The sequence below is a fragment of the Peromyscus californicus genome, unplaced genomic scaffold, assembly GCF_007827085.1.
Source record: "Peromyscus californicus insignis strain IS unplaced genomic scaffold, ASM782708v3 Scaffold_18__1_contigs__length_77618521, whole genome shotgun sequence".
Taxonomy (NCBI): domain Eukaryota; kingdom Metazoa; phylum Chordata; class Mammalia; order Rodentia; family Cricetidae; genus Peromyscus; species Peromyscus californicus.
The window spans coordinates 75,977,412-75,999,019 of NW_026294480.1; the positions used below are offsets into that span (position 1 = coordinate 75,977,412).

Genomic DNA, 21,608 nt, shown 5'->3' on the forward strand with positions numbered 1-21,608 from the left:
GAGGGTCCATTTATGAAACCTGGTGTTACCTTTTAGAACAAATGTCAGGGAAGGAATCTGAGTTCCTTCCATCAGCAACTCCAGCAGGAGGAAGGAAGGACTGGAAAGGACGAAGACACAACGTCCACGTCTTTCCATGTGAAAACAGATCTGTAATCTGCACTGCCTCGTCTCTGCTACCACAGCTATGTCACAGTAGAAACCATGCTGTCTTATGAATCGTCACAGACAGGTCCTTTCCATTTGTTTACTATCAGCAAGTCAAACAAACAAACAACACATACATTTTTAATGCTCCTGATCTACTGAGTTTTCCCACCCAGTCCTACTTTGTGCTGAATCCCAAATTAAAGAAAACTTGTCAATTGCTCATTTGGTAATTACAAAAATATAACAACACTTCACTTTTTTTTTCTGATCAAAAATAGCAGAGACACTGCAAAAAACATGACAAGTGATTCCAAGCAAATAAACAGTGGTTCAGAATCCATTTATGAGCCGAAACGTGTTTCCACAGGAGGTTACCATTGGGAGCCAAATAACACTATAAATATCTACTTAATTAATGGTAGCTAAATGGTGGGTTTAAAAAAAACAAAGAGAAAACACATTGTAATTCTAGAATCAAATGTAGCAATAACAATGAAATACCAGTCCTTGGAGAAATTAGTTTTAATTTAACTCAATTTTCTACAGTTTTATAATGTTTATTTGTTTCAAATTGACTTTGTTTTAAGAATATTGTTTAACATTAATATTAAAGGGGAAGGTTAAAAAAAAGATGATCTCAAGTTTGGCAGAAAATAACCTGCATGTGTACATTTTAATGCAAAAAAGAAGATCTGAATCGATATTAAAGACATTTTTACCACCCCAATTTCCAGAAGACTCAGGTTCAAGACTTGGCAAAATAATCCAACGGTCACCACTTGAATGTGGGCTGGAGCAAAGGCCAAACACACCATGAGGAGTGATCTTCAGTACACAAATCCTAAGTGAATGCATTTTCTAAACCAAAAATTGGTCACATAATCTAAAGGGGAAGGAGGTAACCTCGCGAAGCCCATGGCACCTCCAGAGAGCAGGTGGACGGCAGTGGCTGTGACTAACACAGGCAGATGGCAGCAGCTCAGTCGTAGGAGGAAACAGAAGGACGTGGGCACCAGGCTGCACAGCTGCCTCCTGCAGAGCATCTCCAGCCGCCTGTGGGTCAGGCTATAAACACTGGATCGCTTAGGAGGAGGACAAGGAAGAAATAAGCAGAGGACCATGTGTGTTCAGGTCTGTACAAGAGTTAGACTGCCTCAGGCTCCATCCGAAGTCTGAGTTCTGATCCCTCCCATCCCAAGGTTTCTGACTGTGATTACAATGTTCCACTACAATTGGGAAATACCAGGTTACAGTTCTGTCTAAGAAAATAACCTCTGAAGTACAATTTAATTAAAAGATATTATCAGTTCATATGATTTCAGAAAATAATACAATGAGCCTGCTGGCTTAGAAAAAAAACATATACTAAATTATATTGCCACATACCTCTGTACAATAAATGTTTACATCTGAAATAAAATTGTGGAGACAAGAACTCATTATGCAATTTGGGCTGTCCTGGAATTCTCTATGCAGACTAGACTAATCTAAAATTCAGAGATCTGCCTGCCTCTACCTCCCAAGGGCAGGTATTAAAGGCATGTAACACCATGCCCACTGGAATATTGAAAACCACAATCCAAAGTAAGTGACATACAGGTTATTTAAATATATAAATTACTTTTTTGAAAAAAAAATAGGTAACTCTGCTTTTAAGCTTTAAATCCCAACTTAAAAACCATGTCTCATATTGGTAATATGAAAAAGGAAGATACTGATTTTTGTTTTATTTCAGGTAGTTCATGTCTTTTCATCATGAAGAAATTGCACGAATAATTAAATATTATCAGCGTCATTTTCAACATATTTTTCATTAATATTTGTTTTTAAATGCAACTAGGTAACTGAGCATTTTAAACTTTACAGACATATTCATTAGCAGTCAAATCTTACAAACATTCATGTAAGGCTCCTTCACTAGGATCTGAGATGGGACTAGCCAGACAGACTATAAGAGCACATGTATATTTCACCAAGACTTGGTCTGAAGAACTCTGAAATTTAAAAAAAAAAAAAATGAAAATTTACTTTTTCATATTATTTGTAAAATGGATACAAAGGTTTAATTGTTAAAGGCAACCTCCAAAAGACACCATACTATACCCGTGCAAATGTAAGAAGTAACGGTTAGTGCTGGGCGGTGGTGGCGCACACCTTTAATCCCAGCACTCAGGAGGCAGAGGCAGGCGGATCTCTGAGTTCCAGGGCAGCCTGGGCTACAGAGTGAGATCCAGGACAGAGAAACCCTATCTAGGAAAGAACACGAGCAAACAAACAAAAACAAGTAAGGGAGTGAGGGTTTCACCTCCTTAAGGACCAAGTCAGAGATGTCTTTCAGGTTAAAAGCAGATCAAGGGTTACTGGAAAGTTACAGCCCTAACGTAAGAACTTCAACTTCTCTAGAATAAAAAAGGAAAAAGGGAAAGCAAGGGATGACTAAAACTGTACCTTTTAATTTATTTGCTTTATTATTTAAAATTTTTTTTTCAAGATGGATCTCACTGTGTACTGCTGTCTGGTCTGGAACTCACATTGATCCACCCACCTCTGCCTTCTGAGTGCTGGGATTAAAGGCGTGCACCACCGCGCCCAGCTGATACAGCTCTAGTCCTAGACTAGCTGTTCTGGTGAACTCGTCACCGCCTGTCCTACTTTCTTCAGTTCTTACGTAGTCTCACAGCCTGAGATTACTGTGACGACAGCTTCTCGTTCAGATCCAATGTTCTTTTATCACCGTGAGTTTCAGCATTCTTCACCAACACCTGTGGGAAATCACAGACAGTTCGGGAAGCGATATTCAAAGGGACACCATCTACAGCGATGCAGCTGTTCACTTTTGCTGTCATAAATTACTAACCAAAGTTAACGATTGTTCATTAGTAAAAATGTCAGTATCTTGATTGTTCTGATTATCAGTTGTGCATAAAATTAAGGGCTCTGCTTGCAATTCTGTCACCTGTAACCCTGACCCCACATGAGAAGGCTCCATACAGAACTGCCGGATGGCAGCATCCTGCTTAAAGCCATGAGTACTGTCTAAGCTCTAGGCTTTGGTTTTGTCAAGAAGCTTTTCATACTTTTCACAAACGCCCCAAGCAGGAAGGGGCAATTCCATCAGATCATTCGGCTGTTTTCTGCTTGTCAGGCATCAAGTACTGTGGAAAGTGTGGGACTTGCTCTTCTTGCAAACTAACAAGACAGAGCCTGGCAATTTCAAGTTTCTGCCTGATAACACAGACTCTGGTCAGACAACTGGCTGCGTTGCTAATGGTTCAGCCAGGGGCACAAACACTGACACTTGTCTCCATGCCCTTTGTCCTCTATGCCTCTCGGGGGATGATGCGGATGGGTATATACAGTTCCCCACCTGTGCAGTGAGGTGCATTATGAGAGGAACTTATTCTAGAGACACTATCTGTCCCCAAGGCTGCTCGCTGTAAAAACACCATAAAAAGATTACCTGGAAGAAAGAGCAGTTGGGACCCTATTCATGAGATGTTCAGAAATACAACGAACACTTGATAAACCACCTACGCATTTGCTAGGTAAGGGTTTTGAATTAGCACCTCTCAATTATAAACCTCTGTCTATCTCGTAAATGACTTTCATACCCGTCACGCTGTGAAGACACAGGTAACAGAAAAAATAGTACCTTTTAGACAAGCTCCTTAACATTTCCCCCTTTTCTTCCACTTAAGAGAGCTTGTAAAACTACACTGATAAATAGACATGTACGTGAGAACAGCTTTTAATCTAAGTTGCCAAAAATATGCAATTATTTGTTTTATTTAAATGGCTAAGAGAAAGTTTATTCTGGAGCCAAATATGTTTATTCTTGGAGCATGCCCAAGTACTCAGATTTAGGTTACCTTAAATTCCATGCCCCAACATGGCTAACAATTTCAAGCTATTTTTTTACAATAACAGAATAGAGAAAGTCATAAATCAAAGCACCTAAAACACATAGATGGAAGTATAAATTCTACTCACTATTAAATGTGGGGGTGAGGTGAATGTGGATACATGTGGATGTCACAAGAAACCCTCAGGAGTCACTTTTCCTTCCACAGTGGGCTGTAGGGATCCAAGTCTGACTGTCGTGACAAGCGCGGCACCTGGTATTATCTCGCTAGCCTCTCCTACGCAATCCTCTAGAACATAGCTCACAACCGGCCCCGAGAGAGTCTTAAACTATGTCTTCTACCCTCAGTACTAGGCATTAATTTGGATTTTGAACTCTAAATGGTTACTCAAAGAAAACTTAGTATGTCTTCCTGCTGAATCTACACTTAACTATTGTTAAGCATAGCTTTAATACCTTGGTTTTTCATGCCAAAGAATCTCAGCTTTCAGTATTATAACACCAAGGTGAGAATTTTATAACAAATGTATGTAAAACACTAACTACATTAAACCTTCAATCCATGTACATAACTATTTATCTACTTTCAGCAGATGCAACATTAATCGTAGTATTTTGGCCAAAGAATTTGATATTCATCTTTTAAAATTTCACTAAGAGTAGGATAAGTTTGAAAAGATAACTAGTATTTTAAACAAAGTTAACAGCTTACGTCAATGAGCTCATAGTCATTTTTCGCATAGAGGTGTCTTAAAAGGTACCAGCGTGCAGTTGATACAATTGAGGTGGGATAACCAGGCTGATACACCACTCTCTCCAAGAGTCGCCGTGTCTCTCTAGAAGAAAGACATTTACAATTACTGCAGAGCATTTAAGTTATTATGATGGATTTTATATATTAGTCTCACACATTCATTTGAAAATCTTATCTGATTACTTTATGATTTTTTTTTTTTTTTTGGTTTTTTCGAGACAGGGTTTCTCTGTGTAGCTTTGCGCCTTTCCTGGAACTCACTTGGTAGTCCAGGCTGGCCTTGAACTCACAGAGATCCGCCTGACTCTGCCTCCCGAGTGCTGGGATTAAAGGCATGCGCCACCACCGCCCGGCTAACTTTATGATTTTTATTGATAAGAAAATAGCTATTATTTATTAAATGTTTGTATACACAAAGCACTATGACATTTAGTCATACTTTATATTCACAATCTTATTGCTGTTGCTATTCCTATGGCAGACATGCAAATTAAAGCTCATTTAACATACAGTGAGGAGAAGATTCTAAATTGTATGAACAATTCTGGGTGTTTACCCTGTATCTTTTTTTGACAGTTGCAGAAAAATCAGCCAGGCATGGTGGCAAATGCCTATAAGCTTAGTTCTGAAACGGCGAAGGCAAAATGCTCACAAGGTCCAAGGCAACTTGGGGTACACAGTAAGACCCTATCTCAAAAATTTAGAAAATTCACAGGGAGAAAAAAATATTTAAGTAACCAACTAACCAACTAAACAAACAAACAAACAAACAAATAAATAAACAACCAATAACACAGCCATGATATATAGGAACAAGAAATATATTACTGTATAATAATGTGTAAAATCAAGTTTTTAGTGTTTTTAAGGACATGTACAATATGTGAACTCAACTCATATAATTACAAAATGATTTACAGTTATGTTCTGATTTTTTTTTTCTCTCCTAACTTACTAACATTGATGACCCTCAAAACAACTTAGTGGTAGAAATAACATAAAACAACTAACTTCAGGACTGCTAAGTAGAAGGATCCTATAAATAGCAATTAGACTGAGCAGAACTGAAGAATTTGTCTTGAAGAAGTCCACACACAGGATTACATCATAATCACAGTTTCTTCCTAGACTGCATATTTAGGGGCTAATTTTTGAAAATGATAACAATGGTAAGAAAGTGTAGGGTCACATGAGAGCTAGCATTCTTATGTAGCTCACAATGTGCATCAATAGGAAGGGTTCATTAGGTAGTTTACAGACAACATTTCTCAGTGAGACTGTCTACATGCACGCACGCACGCACAGAGCTCCCCCACCCCACCTCACCTCTGGCTAGATAAATATTATAAATGCCAGAACTGCTGACCATACTTCAGTCTTACTTGTGAGGGCTGGCTTTTTGAGGGGGGCATATTTATATATATAGTGAGCTCTGTTTCTATAATACCTATTCTGTATTCAGTGTCAGTAATGTTCATTGTTTTAATATGGTTGATGTACTAGAACCATGTTATTTTAAAAAATTTTAAATACTTTCCACTCATATATATGACTTCTAAGTAATGTTCTTCATATTTGAGACCTTCCACCCCAACCTCTAATAATATTTTCAAAATTTTGTTTTAATTCAAATAGCCTTTAACTTTTCTAGACATGAAAGCACATATTTACAAATAGCTCTGTTTTCCCAACATTTGTTAGTTTTTCCAGTTTGTTAAATTAGCAAAACTTCTATTAAAATAACCTTCAGTCAGGGTCCCTCTGATTTTGTCTGCTTCTAGAATCCACACTACACTGATGGCTGACCCTAAAATAGAAGAAAATAAAAAAACCTCAAGGCTATCTTCACGTGAAATGCTACCATGCCAAACTTGTTATATTCATATCCATGCATCAATTTTTTTGTTAAATAAACATGAAATGTTTTCTTCCTCACTGCAATACAGAATAAAATGTTCCGAAAGTAGAAATATAAGGATATCCCAAGGCTTGTTACACTAGTTTATCTCATTATAAATCCTCCCTTGATCATTTCCTAGGAGGCTGTACAGTGAAGTAGGATTTCTAAGCCAAGAAAAAACACAGATTTCTTATACCTTGCTCCCATCTTGCGGTTGAACTGTAACAAAGCTTGCAAGAAGACAGCCAGAGGACAGAAGCAAACTTTCAAGGCCTCGCTTGTGGCCTCTTGAAGCAAGGACGACCAGTGATCACCCGAAACATTAGCCTAAAAAGTGCAAATTAACATTAACTCAAAGTTTTGACATGTTCAATCTAAAAAAAGCACATAGCTCAGCTCTCACTATGGATCCCCTTCTTGTCTATCATCATACAAATACTACAAAGAGCAAAATTATAATTACTAAAAATGATATAGGATCTGTTCCCTGCCCTTAAGGATCAACAAAATAGGGTACACTGAGATAAGGGAAGATCTCAAAAAGAAGGTATCATTTTATAACAGGAAAACATTGCTAAAAGAAAAATACACATTATAGATAACAGCCCTATTAACTAGTAATCTTTTCTTTAGTCTACCAAATTTAACATGACCAAACTTTTTAATAATGGTTGTGGTGGTTTGAATAGGAATGCCCACCATAGGCTAATAGATTTGAATGCTTGGTCACCATGGAGTGGCACTATTAGGAGGTATAGTCTTGTTGGAGGAAGTGTGTCATTGAGGGTAGGTAGGCTTTGAGGTTTCAAATGTCCAAGCAGGCCCAGTGTCTCTCGCTCTTCCTGCTGCCTGCTGATCTAGATGTAGAACTCTCAGCTACTTCTCCAGTACCATGTCTGCCTGCATGCTGCCATGCTCCCTATCCTGACAACAAGCTAAACCACTGAAACTGTAAGCAAGCCCCAATTAAATGCTTTCTTTTATAAGAGTTGCCATGGTCATGGCATCTATTCACAGCAACAGAACAATGACTAGGACAGTGGTAAATTTAAGGTATTGCTCTTCAAAAATCATCAGAAAAGAAAACCTGAAATTTAATAATCACAACATAGAATATGCAAAGCAGACGAGAGAAGAACTGAATCGAAGTCATTCATACTGAAAACAAAGAACTGCCATTGCATGGGAGGAACATGCATGTCTATTCCTTGTCACAAACAAGTTTTATAAAAAGTACTGATTCAGAAATAGCCTGAACTTCCTAGGAAACAGTAACTGAAAATAAGCGGTAACAAAACTAGGTAAGATGAAAAAGTTACTAAAGCTTTCCTGGGGCTGGGGTGGTAACCCACTTGGTAGTGTGTTTGGCTAGCAGGCATGAAGCGCTGTGATTCATGCTCAGCACCACATAAATGAGATGTGTGGTACATGCCTGCTATCTAGCAGGTGGACGCAGGGAGCATAAAAGTTCAAAGTCATCCTCAATGAGATCTTACCTCAAAAACAATCTCAGCAAAACCCTTGTTCCTCTGGCTCTTAGAATCTTTTTGCCCCGCCTTTCTGAAACAATCTCTGAACCCTAGGTGTAGGAATTGTGTTTTAGATGAATCAACACTACAGGGTGGGAGGTGGGGCACACAAAGGATGATTAAAAGAAAGGGAAGGAAGGAATTATACAATTATAACCTCAAAAAATAAACATACTAAAAGAGAAAACAAAACAAAAAAATCCTTAAATTGTACCAAGATTTCTTAATTACAAGTATCCAAAATATGCATTTTAAAAGTCAAAATAGTTTATTTCACATTTTAATATAACCATAGTAAAACAAACACATATAATAAGTATAACAAATACATAGTACATTCCACTTAATTGCAACAAAAATATTAGAGCAATAGCCTCTAAGTATAGTGTAAGCAAGAGTAGTTTGTACAATCAAGGAAGAAGACCAATGCTTAATGAATATACAAAAGGATAACAGGTTGTTAGACATCTTTTGTACATATGAGAGCAGAAATAAAGCACTGTATAAATGTGTGTGTGTGATATATAATTATATGTTACATGCTGAACAAAATTACACCATTTTTCTACTTCCCTTTCCTCTCTCCCTCCCACATACCTCCTCGCTCTCTCAAATTCATAGCCTCCTGTTTTAATTGATGTTGCATATATGCATATGAACACAACTACCAGCACGGCATGACAACCTGACAGCAGTGCAGCAGTTGTGCACACACCTTGGCAGTGTCCAGCAGCTCTCACTGAACTTAAGGCCTGCTCAAACAAGAGGCAAACCTACGCCTGGGACTGGAAATTTAGCCACTTACTCGAGACTAGTGAGGTGCCAGCCACTTTACTACACCAGCACAATCCCTAAATTGTAAACATTTTTGCTTGTACTCACAGAGAAGTTTAGTTCTTACCCCTTCATCAAAGAAAATTCTCCTTACAACAGACGGATACCACTGCAGAAAACCCCAACAGATCTAACTGCAGAGAACAAGGGACTGTGTGGTGCCCAACCCTACCGGTGCATCTATAAAACAGTAACTCATGTCCTTTTACAAACTAGAAACAGAGAGATGATTCTGTGGATAAGGTACTTGTTGTGCAAGTGTAAGGACCTGAGCTCAACTCTCGAGCACTTATGTTAAGGCTGGGGTTGCAGGTGAGGTGGAGCATGATGGCACGCCTGTAATCTCAGCACTAGGGAGGCAGAGTCAGGAAGGGGAGGGCAAGCTGGGCAGCTGGACTAACGGACTGGTGCTTCCTGGTTCTAATTACCTTGGCAGGTAACGTGGAAATAGCCTGAGAAAGAAACTCAACATTGACTTCTGACCTCTACATATGTGTGCACACATCCACACCCACACATGTGGACACACACACACACACACACACACACACACACACACACACACACACACGAAACTCTCACCAGTAATTTCAAAAATACACTCTCTAAATTCTAAGAAATCAAATCTTCCGTTTACACATACTCAACAACATAATCAGAGCATACTTTTGGTTTCATCTCCTCAGCTCTTTAAAATTAATTATTGAACTGAGAGTAGTGTTTCATGCCTTTAATCCCAACACTTGAGAAGCCGAAGCTGGTGGATCTTTGAATTCAAGGCCGGCCAGGGATACATAGTGAGACCCTGTCCAAACAAACAAACAAAATAATAATAATGACAATAATAATACTTACTATAGACTTTTTCTCTCTTTTCTGTATATAAGTAATATGGAGGAAGAGAATGGAGCAGGAGGATGAAAGAGATGGAAGAGAGGAGCAAGGAAGGGAATAAGGAAAGGGACAGCTAACACATCATTAGAGGGTTATAAAGAAACCTACTACTGTAAGAGCATCCTAAAAATATACACATATAAAAGAAATCCAAATGGAATCACCAAGTAATAGGTGAGGCAATGACTCAACTAGACATCTTTTGCCATCAAGTGAAAACCTCCACTGCTAGGAATGGGTTACATCTAGTTGAGTTGTTAGCCAAATGGGCCCAATGGGAACTCTCAAACATCTCAGGCTATTGACAAGCTATTAGTTGCTCTCCATAGACTGAGTAAAGCTCTATTGTGGAAGATAACACTTATCTATCTCATTGAACACAGAGAAGTTGAGCTGGTGCCTAACTAGAGCCTTTACCCCTATTGACTAGTGTACATGGTACTGAAAGGTAAATATCAAGCCAGCTACAAGTCCTGAGATCTACAATGGTAACCTGCCTGAATGATATGCTGATGCAATAATGGCACAAATATGTGAGTAACCAACCACCATCTGACTGAATTTAAGGTCCACTCTATGAGATGGAACACTGCTCAGGTGGTCAAGGACTCAAGATTAGATAGGCCATGGGCCTGGGGAAAACAAATACTATTTTTTTCTTAAATAACAGCAATAAAATGACTCCTAATGACATTATTTTGATACACTCATAGATCAGTGCCTTGACCGGCCATTATCTGAGAAGCTTCCTCTTGCAGCAGATGGGAACAAATATAGAGACAATGTGCATAGAGTGAGAGACTTTGGAACACTCAGTCCTAAACAGGGTATCTTTATCAACCTCCTCCCCTCAGGGTTCAGGAAATATGTAGACGAAGAAACCAAAAGATTCTGAGAGCCAGAGGGGATGGATGACTCCAAGAAAACAGTGTCTTCCATCTACAATAGGACTGACTCACATATGAACTCACAGACTGTGTGGCATAGGGATTGCATAAGATCAAGCTAAATGGGGTCCCAACACTGAAAAGGGAAAGTAGACATGAGCTCCCCTCCCTAACCCAGAAGCTATCTCCAACTGACATCTGCTTGCTAAGGAAACCTTAGTTTCCTCCAATAGATAAAATTCACTGGGTATATTAATCATACTTCAGGGTAGGCCTCATGCCCAGCAATAGATGGCCAACACAACATGAATTCAATGATGTTTTCGTCGACTTTTTGTGTCATATTGTTGTTTGGGCATTTTTTGTCTTACTGGTCTTTTGCTTGCATATTATGTTTCCAATTTTGTGTTTTTATGGGTTTTATTTGTGTGTGTTTGTGTGTATGTGTTTCTTGTGCCTTTTCTTTTAATTTGTTTTACTTATCTACTTTCTAAAGAGAGAGAGAAAGTCATGGAATTGGGTGGGTGGTTGGGTGAGGAGGTGCGGAAGATCTGGAAGGAGCTCGGGGAGGGGAACTGTACTAAGAATATACTGTATGAAAACATTATTAAAAAACTATAATAATAATAATAAATTATAAACTTTTTCTGTCTCTGTATATAAGTTATAGTAGGACTCATGACTCACATCATCTTGTACACATTCATTAACTATCTAAATAAAGTACATTCTATGTATCAAATAGTTCAATTACTATGCAAGGACATTATCCACAGTCTCTCAAGACCCTCTCATTGAGGTTCAGCAAAGCCATGATGGCATGCTGTCCCTCCACTGTACTCCTGTACTTTCATGCTAACTGTATTTCCAGGTGTAGTCAACAATCAACCAGCTCCCAAATAAAGACAGAGACTTATTATTAATTATGAATGCTCAGCCTTAACTTAGGCTTGCCCCACTAGCTCTTTTAACTTAATTTAACCTATTTCTAGTCATCTACACTTTGCCTTGGGGCTTTTTACCTTTCTTTCATTCTGTATGTCCTACTTTCCAGCTTTCTCCTTGTCTGTCTGGCTGGCCAGCCCCTGGCATCTCCTTTTCTTTCTTTTCCAAGCCTCAATTCCTCCTCCTACGTACTCTCACTGCCTGGAAGTTCCACCAATACCTTCTCCCTTGCTAGTGGCCATTCTGATTTTGTGAGACTAATCAGGTCTCATAGGCAGGCAAAGTAAAACAGCAACACATCTTTACATAGCTAAACAAATATTCTGCAATATCCAGGTCCTTAGTAAATTTTTAGAAGTTTACATCTGGCGAGTATTCTAGTAAGGAATGACATGAGGCTCTCCAGGCCTGAGAGATTTTAAAGCTGTTTTCCTTAGGCTAGCTTTCTTACACTTTCAACTTCAAGAGTAGATGCCCATCTAGCCACACAGCCCACAGGTCTCAGCACAAAAATGAAAATATTCACAAATTATTAAAAATTTGTAGAGGACAAGTACAAAGCATTAAATCCAGTGTGGAACCCTGTGTGGTGGCATGGGACACATGTCCATTAGCACACCCCTGCAGATGCTTCTCCCTTGTGATAGGGTTAAATCCCAACAAACCCATTGCAAGTGGATAATATCATAAAGTCAAAATGCATTTAACCTACCATGCACTATAGCATAGCAACACAGCACAGCACTGGCTGGTCACCCTCATTAGCACACAGCAGAAATGGAAACTATGGCTTGCTGCCACTGTGCACACCGAAGAGACTTACAGCCTCCGTCACTAGCCCAGGAAAGAGCTAACAGAAGGTGAATACAAGTTCAGTGTCTCTCTAGGCAGGCATTCCTACCCACCTTGAAATTCAACAACCGTTGGCCACTTTCTCCTAGAAGCAGGAAGTCACTTCTAAAAACACCAGCAAGTTCCTGTTCCATATTAAAACCTTACACTGGAGAACCAACAGCCTCTGAAACATGCCAGTTACCTGTCCAAACACCTTTAAACATGTGCCCAAAGGACAAAAAGAAACACACCAAGCATCTGAGGAGCTCTTTATTTTCATGTCTTTTGAAATGCCCTATGGTAAAAACGGGGAGGCAACATCTCCAGTGCAGAATTGTTTTACCTCTCAGTGTGGCTCTTCTGAGGCGTTTAAACTTTCCTTATGGGCTAACAATCTTCTGTCTCAAAAACATATTTCCTGATCTGATATCTCACTGTGGCATCTGAGTCGAATAGCTTTACTAACTTATTAGTTTAATATCTCTTCACACATTATCACATATACAATCTAATTTTAAAATATTCTACATTCTCCTATCAATGTTTTACTTTATATATGGCATCAATTTTATTTCCTTATAGTAACTATTGGTGTCCAATCTTATAACCAACTAAATTAGTTAGTGCTTTATGGTTTATGTTTACAAACATTTATACATTTATAAATGTTACTTCACTTAACATAATAAATCCACAAGAAGGCGAAGTAGGTGTCAGCAGAAAAACAGGAAAAAACGGCGCTGAACTGTTTGAAGAGCTGAAAAGGTCACAGGAAGTAACTGACAGAACCAGAACACAGGCTCTAGGAGAAAATGATCTTAGGGTGTAGTGGTTGGGGGCAGGGGAAAACACATGTGGTTATTACTAAACACCATTCTGATTTATGCATCTCTAAAAGAGGGTTGCTGTAACTACTAAACCAGTAATTGTACAAAACACTTAGCCTCGTGCTCTGTGCATTTGGTATTGCTATAATTATCATTTATTTCATTCCAGGTGGTTTTAATATCTTAGAATTTAAAAATCTAGAATGATATTTATAAGCAACAAATATTAATTCAGGCTAAAAAGTACCGATTGTCCTTGTTTCTATTTACAAGAGTACATCAGAAACTACATGGCTTCTGCAGCTCAACCACTCCCAAGGGTGTAAAGACCCTGGTGAAACCTAAAGCTGGAACATGTAAAACAGTATGTCAGTGTCTTTGGTTTCTATTGCTATGAAGAGACACCAGGACCACGGTGACTCTTATAAAGGAAACATTTAATTGGGGGTGACTCACTTACAGTTCAGAGGCTTAGTCCATTATCATCACAACAGGAAGCAAAGCATGCAGGCAGACATGATGGTGGAGAAGGAGCTGAGAGTTCTTACATCTTGACCCACAGGCAACAGGATGTGGTCTGAACTAGGCATAGCTTGAGCACAGGAGACCTTAAAGCCCATCTCCACAGTGACACACTTCCTCCAACAAGGCCACACCTCCTAACAGTGCCACTCCCTATGAGCTCACAGGCGACAATTACACTCAGATTACCACAGTTAGATAACCTGTATTAACTGTTTCCACTGCTTCTTTACACCTCAATCATCTGCTGTTTCTTGTTCACTTGCTCCAGAACCACCTATGCATAACGCACTGGAAAAGCCACAGAGGAAAACAAAACATGGCCCATGGGTCTACACCACCACCAACAGCATTCAACCCCCAAACATCTCTTAACTCTTTTGTTTCTTAATCAAGATACATAAAGTAAGTTAATCATATTTGCATGGAATACTTAGGTAAAAACAAGTTATTTCAGGACTGCACAGGACAGTCTCTTCTAACCATAAGTTATATGAATATGATAAAAAAATCAAATACTATCAAAAGACATGATTTAAAATTTCTTCCTTATCCCTATTCAAAGTCAGTGTCATTATAGTTCTCATGTATCTCTCCACATAATGGTATCTATGCACTGCTGTGTTTGCACAGCTACAAACACACATGGTATATACATCCTGATTCTTAAACATATATACCAAATATACAGGAGCTCAAATAGGATCATATCAGATCATTGTTCTGCGGATTGACTTCACTCTCACGTATATATTTAAAATTTTTCCCTACTGACACATAATACTGTTTAGGTTAATCTATGTATTGGCATCAGAAAACAGGGTATCAAGTCATAGAGATCTCTAGAAATACCTTGAGGAATTGAATTTAAAAAAAAGTTAAATCCTGGCATCTTTGTCACAGTAAGTAGCAGACTTTGAATTCTTAAGTTACCAAGAATACACTTGTTATAACTCAAGTTTTTTTTTCAGTTTTTTGTCTTTTTCTTACATTTTATTTTTTTTATTATTAAGAAATCTTCTATTCATTTTATATACAGATCCCCCTCTCCTCCCTCCTCCTGCTCCCTAGCCTTTCCCCCTAACCAATCCCCCATTCCCACCTCCTCCAAGGCAAGGTCTCCCATGGGGAGTCAGCAGACCCTGGTACAATCAGTTGAGGCAGGTCCAAGCTCCTCCTTCTTGCACCAAGGCTGTGCAAGGTGTCCCACCATAGGCACTGGGCTCCAAAATGCCAGTTCATGCACCAGGAACAGATCCCAATCCCACTGCCTGGGGGCCCCCTAACAAGTTCAAGCTAATCAACTGTCTCGCCTATCTAGAGGGCCTAGTCCAGTACCATGGGGGCTCCACAGCCATTGGTCCACATTTCATGCATTTCCACTAGTTTGGCTGTTCATCTCTGTACGTTTTCCCATCAAGATCTCAATGTCCCTTGCTCATAGAATCCCTTCTCTTTCTCATTGATTGGACTCCTGGAGCTTGGCCTGGCACCCGGCTGTGGATCTATGCATCTGCTTCCATCAGTATAACTCAACTTTTAAAATTACATTCTTAGATTGTCCCTAAACAGTTAAGAAATTCTGGTGTAGCTGTGGGTTGCTATTGCTCTATGTTCCTCCAGAGCTTAAGGTACAAAGTCCACAAGGGACCACAGCAAAAGCTAATGAAACAATGGGGAAAATGATAAAGAGTATCACTATGTAAAAGATTCCAAATTTAAAAAGGAAAAAGGTTCTTTGAAGGAATCACGCTTTCATGATCACAATGATAACATGCTTACCATGCAGACTTCCAATGCTAGCAGTGCTAGCTTCAACAGACTCGAGAGCTTCCCACTCCAACTGCCCTGTTGGGATGCCACTTGTAGACTCTTTCTGTAACACATCTCTGCAGCACCCATCATTCCTTGGGACTGATACACCTGTGCCAACCACTAAGGAATAGAAAGGAAGACAGATGCAGAGCATTTGAGTTCAGTACACAGTCTGGTTCCCCACTCCCAACACATTCAATAAACTCTAAAGAACTTAAATTTTTAATCCAATTATTGTTATGTTTTGTGTCCCCCCAAAAGAATGAGGGTAATCACACTGTTTATTCTGCCAGCAACAATTTCCTAGCCATATCAAGCTGAAGTCTAAAGGGTCTGGAAGATGACAAATCAAGAATATCAAATTACAATGCAAAAACTGATAAACTATGAAAACACTAATCAAAAGCAAGTTGTGCAGCTTTAGTGCTATGCAACAATGTAGCCTTTAAGCCAGAAACAGCAAGGCATGAAGTTAATACTGTAACAGCCCTCCTTCCAAAGCATTTCTCCAACTGCTGTAGAACATTATTTTAAGGTATGTTACTTTTGTTCATGTTTCATTTCTTTAACTCTGTGAAGCTGTGTTGTTGTGCTTGTCTAAAACACCTGATGGTCTAATAAAGAACTGAATGGCCAATAGTGAGGCAGGAGAGAGAAAAAGTCAGGGCTAGCAGGCAGAGAGGATAAATAGTAGGAGAAATGTGGGAGAAGAGAGCTAGGAGTCAGAGAAGGAGGAGGACTCCATGGGCCAGCTACACAGCAAGTCACGGAGTAAGGGTAAGATTTACAGAAGTAAGAGAATGGGAAACGCCCAGAGGTAAAGGGTAGATGGGGTAATTTAAGATAAGTAAAGCTGGCTGGAAACTTAACTTTACGGCCAAGCTGAGGCGGGACATTTATAAGTAACAATAAGACTCCGTGTGTGATTTATTTGGGAGCTGGGTGGCTGGCCCCCCAAATAAGAGCAAAAACAAATGGCAATACCCAACAACATAGAATTCACGAGAAAAGGTTGACAGAAACCAACAGTAGACAAGTTCAGAGTAACAGGCGATTTTAGCATGCCTATTTCAGTAATCATACTAAAAACCAGAAAATAAAATTCAGTAAGGAGACAAAAGATAGAAGCAATGACAAGCTTGGTTTACACTACCTACTTCAAGGATGTAATCAACCACCGCAGAACACGTTTGACTTTATGCTGGGTTATAAAACAAATCTTAAGCCAGACATGTTAGCTTATGCTATAATCCCAGCACTCTGAAGACCTCACAAGAGGATCACAAGTTCCAGGACACCCTGAGCTACTACCAAGGCCCTGTCTCAAAAACTATCAGAGACTATATTTCATCAACCACTGGCCTTAAATCATAAAGTTATGTTCTAACTAAATGGAATTATACTTGAAATCATTAACAGGGAAATATCTAGAATACTCTCATATTAGAAAATTTCCAAGATGCTTCATATAAAAAAAGACAAAGAAATCCCAATGACAAAGAGCATTTTGAAACAAGTGATGATAGAAAAGCTACACCAGAATGCACATTAGACAGCAGGGATGTTGGATCATCAGGCAAAGCACTCGTAATACAAGTAAAGACTAGAGTTTGGATTCTGGGAGTCCATGTAATAGCCAGGTGGGCACAACATCCACTTGTAATCCGAGTGTCCAAGAAATGAGACAAGAAACACTCAAAGCAATCTGGCATGCCAGAGAAGCCAAAACAGTGAGCTCTGGATTCAGTGAGAGACACTGAGCAACTGAAAAAGACAACCAATATTAACCTCAGGGCTCTACATTCATGAACATACATGTGCATCTGTACACACATGGAAAACTAACACACACACACACACACACACACCAAAAACAAAAACAAAAAAACCACACATATTAGAATAACAAAATTCTGTCTTAAGAAGCTATGGCAGGAAACAAAAATTAAGATGAAACAAACGGCAACAAAATAGCAAAAAGAAGAAATTAGTTTTTAGAAAATAAAGAACAAAGAAATCAGAACATAGATAAAAAATATTTAGCAAAGACCTTACAGGAATGACTTACAGGCTAATTTCTCTTATGACTCTAGAGTCAAAAGTTCTACACATGCGAGCTGGAGATGGCTCAGCAGTTAAGGGCACTACTGTTCTTGCAGAGGACCTGGGTTTAATTCCCAGCACCCACAGAGCAGCCAATATACCTCTGTAACTCCAGTACCAGGGCTCCAATGCCCTCTTCTGGCCTTAGCAGCACCAGGTACACATACATGCAAGTAAAACACCCATATAGAAACATTTCTTAAAAATTCTAAACGTGATATTTGCAAAATGACATCATCATTATATTACATTAATATATCATGACCAAGTGGGACTTAAAAGATTTATTTTTACCTTTCCTGTGTGTATGCATTTTGCCTGCATGTGCTCATGGGGGTGGGTACACACACGAGAACCCGAGACTGATGTCAGGTGTCCCCCTCCATCAGTCTCTACCTTCTCTGCTGAGCCAGGGCCTTTTACTGAACCTGGAGTGCAATGGTTGCCTGGACCAGCTGGCTAGGGAGCCCCAAAGAGCCTCCTGTCTCCACCTCCCCTCTTTATGTGGGTGCTGGGGATCCTGGCTCAGGTCCTCACGCTTGCAAGGCAAGCACCGAACCCACTAAGCAATCGCCCCAGCTCAAGAGTTATTGATTGTAAGGGGAAAAACAAAACAAAACTCTCACTAAATTCATGACATTATTTAATTTTCTTAATTACTTAGAGCAGGGATATAAAAAGCTTGATGTAAAGAAAGTTAAGAATGAAGGATTACAATAGTAAAATAAATGTTTAGGAAACCTATACTCAAAATTCTGTCTTTTTAACACTTTCCTGGGACATGGAAGAAGCAAAAATCTGAATACAGTCACTATGGGAACACCTTCCTAGGCCATGGTAGAAGTAACAGTTTGGATACAGTCACTATGGGAACACTTTCCTGGGCCATGGAAGAAGTAACAGTTTGGATACAGTCACTATGGGAACACCTTCCTGGGCCATGGAAGAAGTAACAGTTTGGATACAGTCACTATGGGAACACCTTCCTGGGCCATGGAAGAAGTAACAGTTTGGATACAGTCACTATGGGAACACCTTCCTGGGCCATGGAAGAAGTAACAATATGAATACAGTCAACATGTGCTTCTCTGTATTTTATTAGGAAAAATTAGGGGTACAATGATTACTGTGTACTTTTTATAGCACTCATCAAAGTGAATTAAAGGTGCAGATAAGCTGCTAATGAAAATCTCTAGTACTAAAATATCCATTTTAATCTTTGATTATCACAGAATATCCCTTAAAATCTTAGATATTCACACCCATAAAGTAGCTGAGGGGAAACTGTACATATTCCTTCTATAGGCAGAGTTAACACGCATAAACTCATAGGGACTGGCACTATCAGGAGGTGTGGCTTTGTTGCAACAGGTATGATCTTGTAGGAGGAAGTGTGTAACTGTGGGGGTGGGCTTTGAGGCTTCATATATGCTCAAGCCACACCTAGTGTCGCAGTTCACTTTCTGTTGTCTGCCAATAAGGATGTAGGACTCTCAGCTCCCTGCACACCACCATGCTCTTCTCCATGATGATGATAATGGACTAAACCTCTGAAACTGTAAGGTAGCCTCAGTTAAGTGTTTTCTTTTATAAGAGTTGCTATGGTTATGGTTTCTCTTCACAATAGAAACCCCAACTTAGGCATATAATGGTTAATCTTGACTGTCAATTTGAAATTTAAAATTACCTTATAAATAAACCTCAGGACATTTCTGTGAAGGAGTATCTAGACTAAGTTAATTGAGATGGGTATACCCAACCTAAATGCCTTAGAGTTTCTACTGCTGTGATGACCAAAAAGCAAGTTGGGGAGGAAAGGATTTATTTTGTTTACACTTCTATATCACTGTTCATCATTGAAGGAAGCTAATGCAGAGGCTATGGAGGGGTCCTGCTTACTGGCTTGCTCAGCCTGCTTTTATATAGAACCCATGACCACCAGTACAGGGATGGCACCACCCACAATGGGCTGTGAGTAGGACAGGCCCATAGGGTTGAGGAAATGGGCTCAAACCTGTAGCTAGAGCTTTCCTGCCTGGCCCACAGTCAGGACAAATCTTTCTCACCTGCCAGTCCCACAGCTGCTCAGACCCAACCAAGTAAACACAGAGACTTATATTGGTTACAAACTGTATGGCCATGGCAGGCTTCTTACTAACTGTTCTTACAGCTTAAATTAATCCATTTCTATAAATCTATACCTTGCCACGTGGCTCGTGGCTTACCGGCATCTTCACATGCTGTTTGTCATCGTGGTGGCTGGCAGTGTCTCTCTCTCAGCCTTCCACTTCCCAGCTTTATTCTCCTCCTTGTCCCGCCTATACTTCCTGCCTGGCCACTGGCCAATCAGTGATTTATTTATTGACCAATCAGCAACACACTTGACATACAGAACATCCCACAGCACAAACCAGTTGCCAAAGCACTACATAATGTACTTCCTTATGAGTCAACCTGGAGTCTGTCTAAAGAAGGCCACGCAATGCCACTAGACTGGGACACAACTTGGGTGCTGGGAGGAGGGTAGATAAGGCCTTCCTCGTTATTGAATACAGGAGTCTGCTGTTTGCCTTCAACTGACTCCCAGTGTCTGTGTCGCTGACACCACGCCTTCTCACCTCCTCCCCTAGGGAGTCGTTAGGATCCAACAACAGGGCTGGGCCTTCCCTCTCCCATCAATCACTAACTAAGAAAATGCCTTACAGGATTGCCTACAACCCAATCTTTTTTTGTTTGTTTGTTTTTGTTTTTCCAACACAGGGTTTCTCTGTGGAATAGCTCTGGCTGTCCTGGAACTCACTCTGTAGACCAGACAAGCCTCAAACTCAGAGATCCAACTGCCTCTGCCTCCTGAGTACTGGGATTAAAGGAGTACACCACCACCACCTGGCACCTACAACCCAGTCTTATGAAGGTATTGTCTTAATTGAGGTTCCTTCCTCTCAGGTGACCCTAGTTCGTGTCAAATTGACATAAAACCAGCCAGCACACTAAATATTGACAGCTTCTATTACTGAGGTCCTAAACTGAATTTAAAAAGAGAGAAAATAAGCTTAACTGAGCAGTGGAATTATTGTTCTCTGCTTCCTACATACAAGGTGACCAGTTGCCTCCAGCTCCTGCCACCATGATAGACTGGTAGTTTCTTCTCTGGTACTGAGATAAAACACCACAATCAAGTCAAAGTATAGAAGGAAGAGTGTTTTTTTATAGAAGGCTTACGATTTCAGAAAGGTAAGAGTTCATCGTGGCTAGGGGGCACAGCAACAAGTGGTAGGCATGGAAGCAGAAGCCAGAAACTGAGGTCACATCAGGAAGCAGAGACAGCAAACCAGAAGTGACTATATTCTCTCAAAGCCAACCCACAGTAACAGACCCCTTTTAGCAAAGCTGCATTTCCTGTATGTCCCCAAACTCCCATCAACTAGAGACTTGTTTTCAAATGCCTGAGTGTAGATGCAACCAACGGTCTTATAAAATAAGAAACACAGAGCCAATTCAGAGAAGAAAGCCAAGAGGTCAGAGCTAAGAGCCTCACCCTTCCTGATTCAGGGATCCTCTCCAGCCAAGAGAGCTCTCCGAAAGGGACCTACTTCCTGTGTGTCTGTCCTTAAAGTCTTCCTGTTCTGCCTTGTCATTGGTTGTAAACCCAAACATGTGACTGCCTCGTCACTGCCTGAATGTACCGCCCTCCAGGTCCTTAAAGGCGTGCGCCACCGACGCCATGCACTTGCTATGACTCTAATAGCTCT

General features: G+C 39.9%; 1 protein-coding gene across 3 annotated transcripts in view; it reads right to left on the reverse strand.

The window, feature by feature from the left end:
* Positions 1 to 654: 654 nt before the first annotated feature.
* Positions 655 to 21,608, reverse strand: part of Skic3 (SKI3 subunit of superkiller complex) — a 107,986-nt gene continuing 87,032 nt past the window's right edge. For all 3 annotated transcript variants that reach the window (XM_052743716.1, XM_052743717.1, XM_052743715.1), the window contains 5 exons: positions 15,721 to 15,873; positions 6,863 to 6,993; positions 4,725 to 4,848; positions 2,819 to 2,912; positions 655 to 2,144 (listed from right to left, as the gene is read on the reverse strand). In XM_052743716.1, coding sequence (XP_052599676.1) covers positions 2,838 to 2,912; positions 4,725 to 4,848; positions 6,863 to 6,993; positions 15,721 to 15,873 — 483 coding nt within the window. In that variant the 3' untranslated portion in view covers positions 655 to 2,144; positions 2,819 to 2,837. The remainder of the gene's footprint in view (positions 2,145 to 2,818; positions 2,913 to 4,724; positions 4,849 to 6,862; positions 6,994 to 15,720; positions 15,874 to 21,608) is intronic.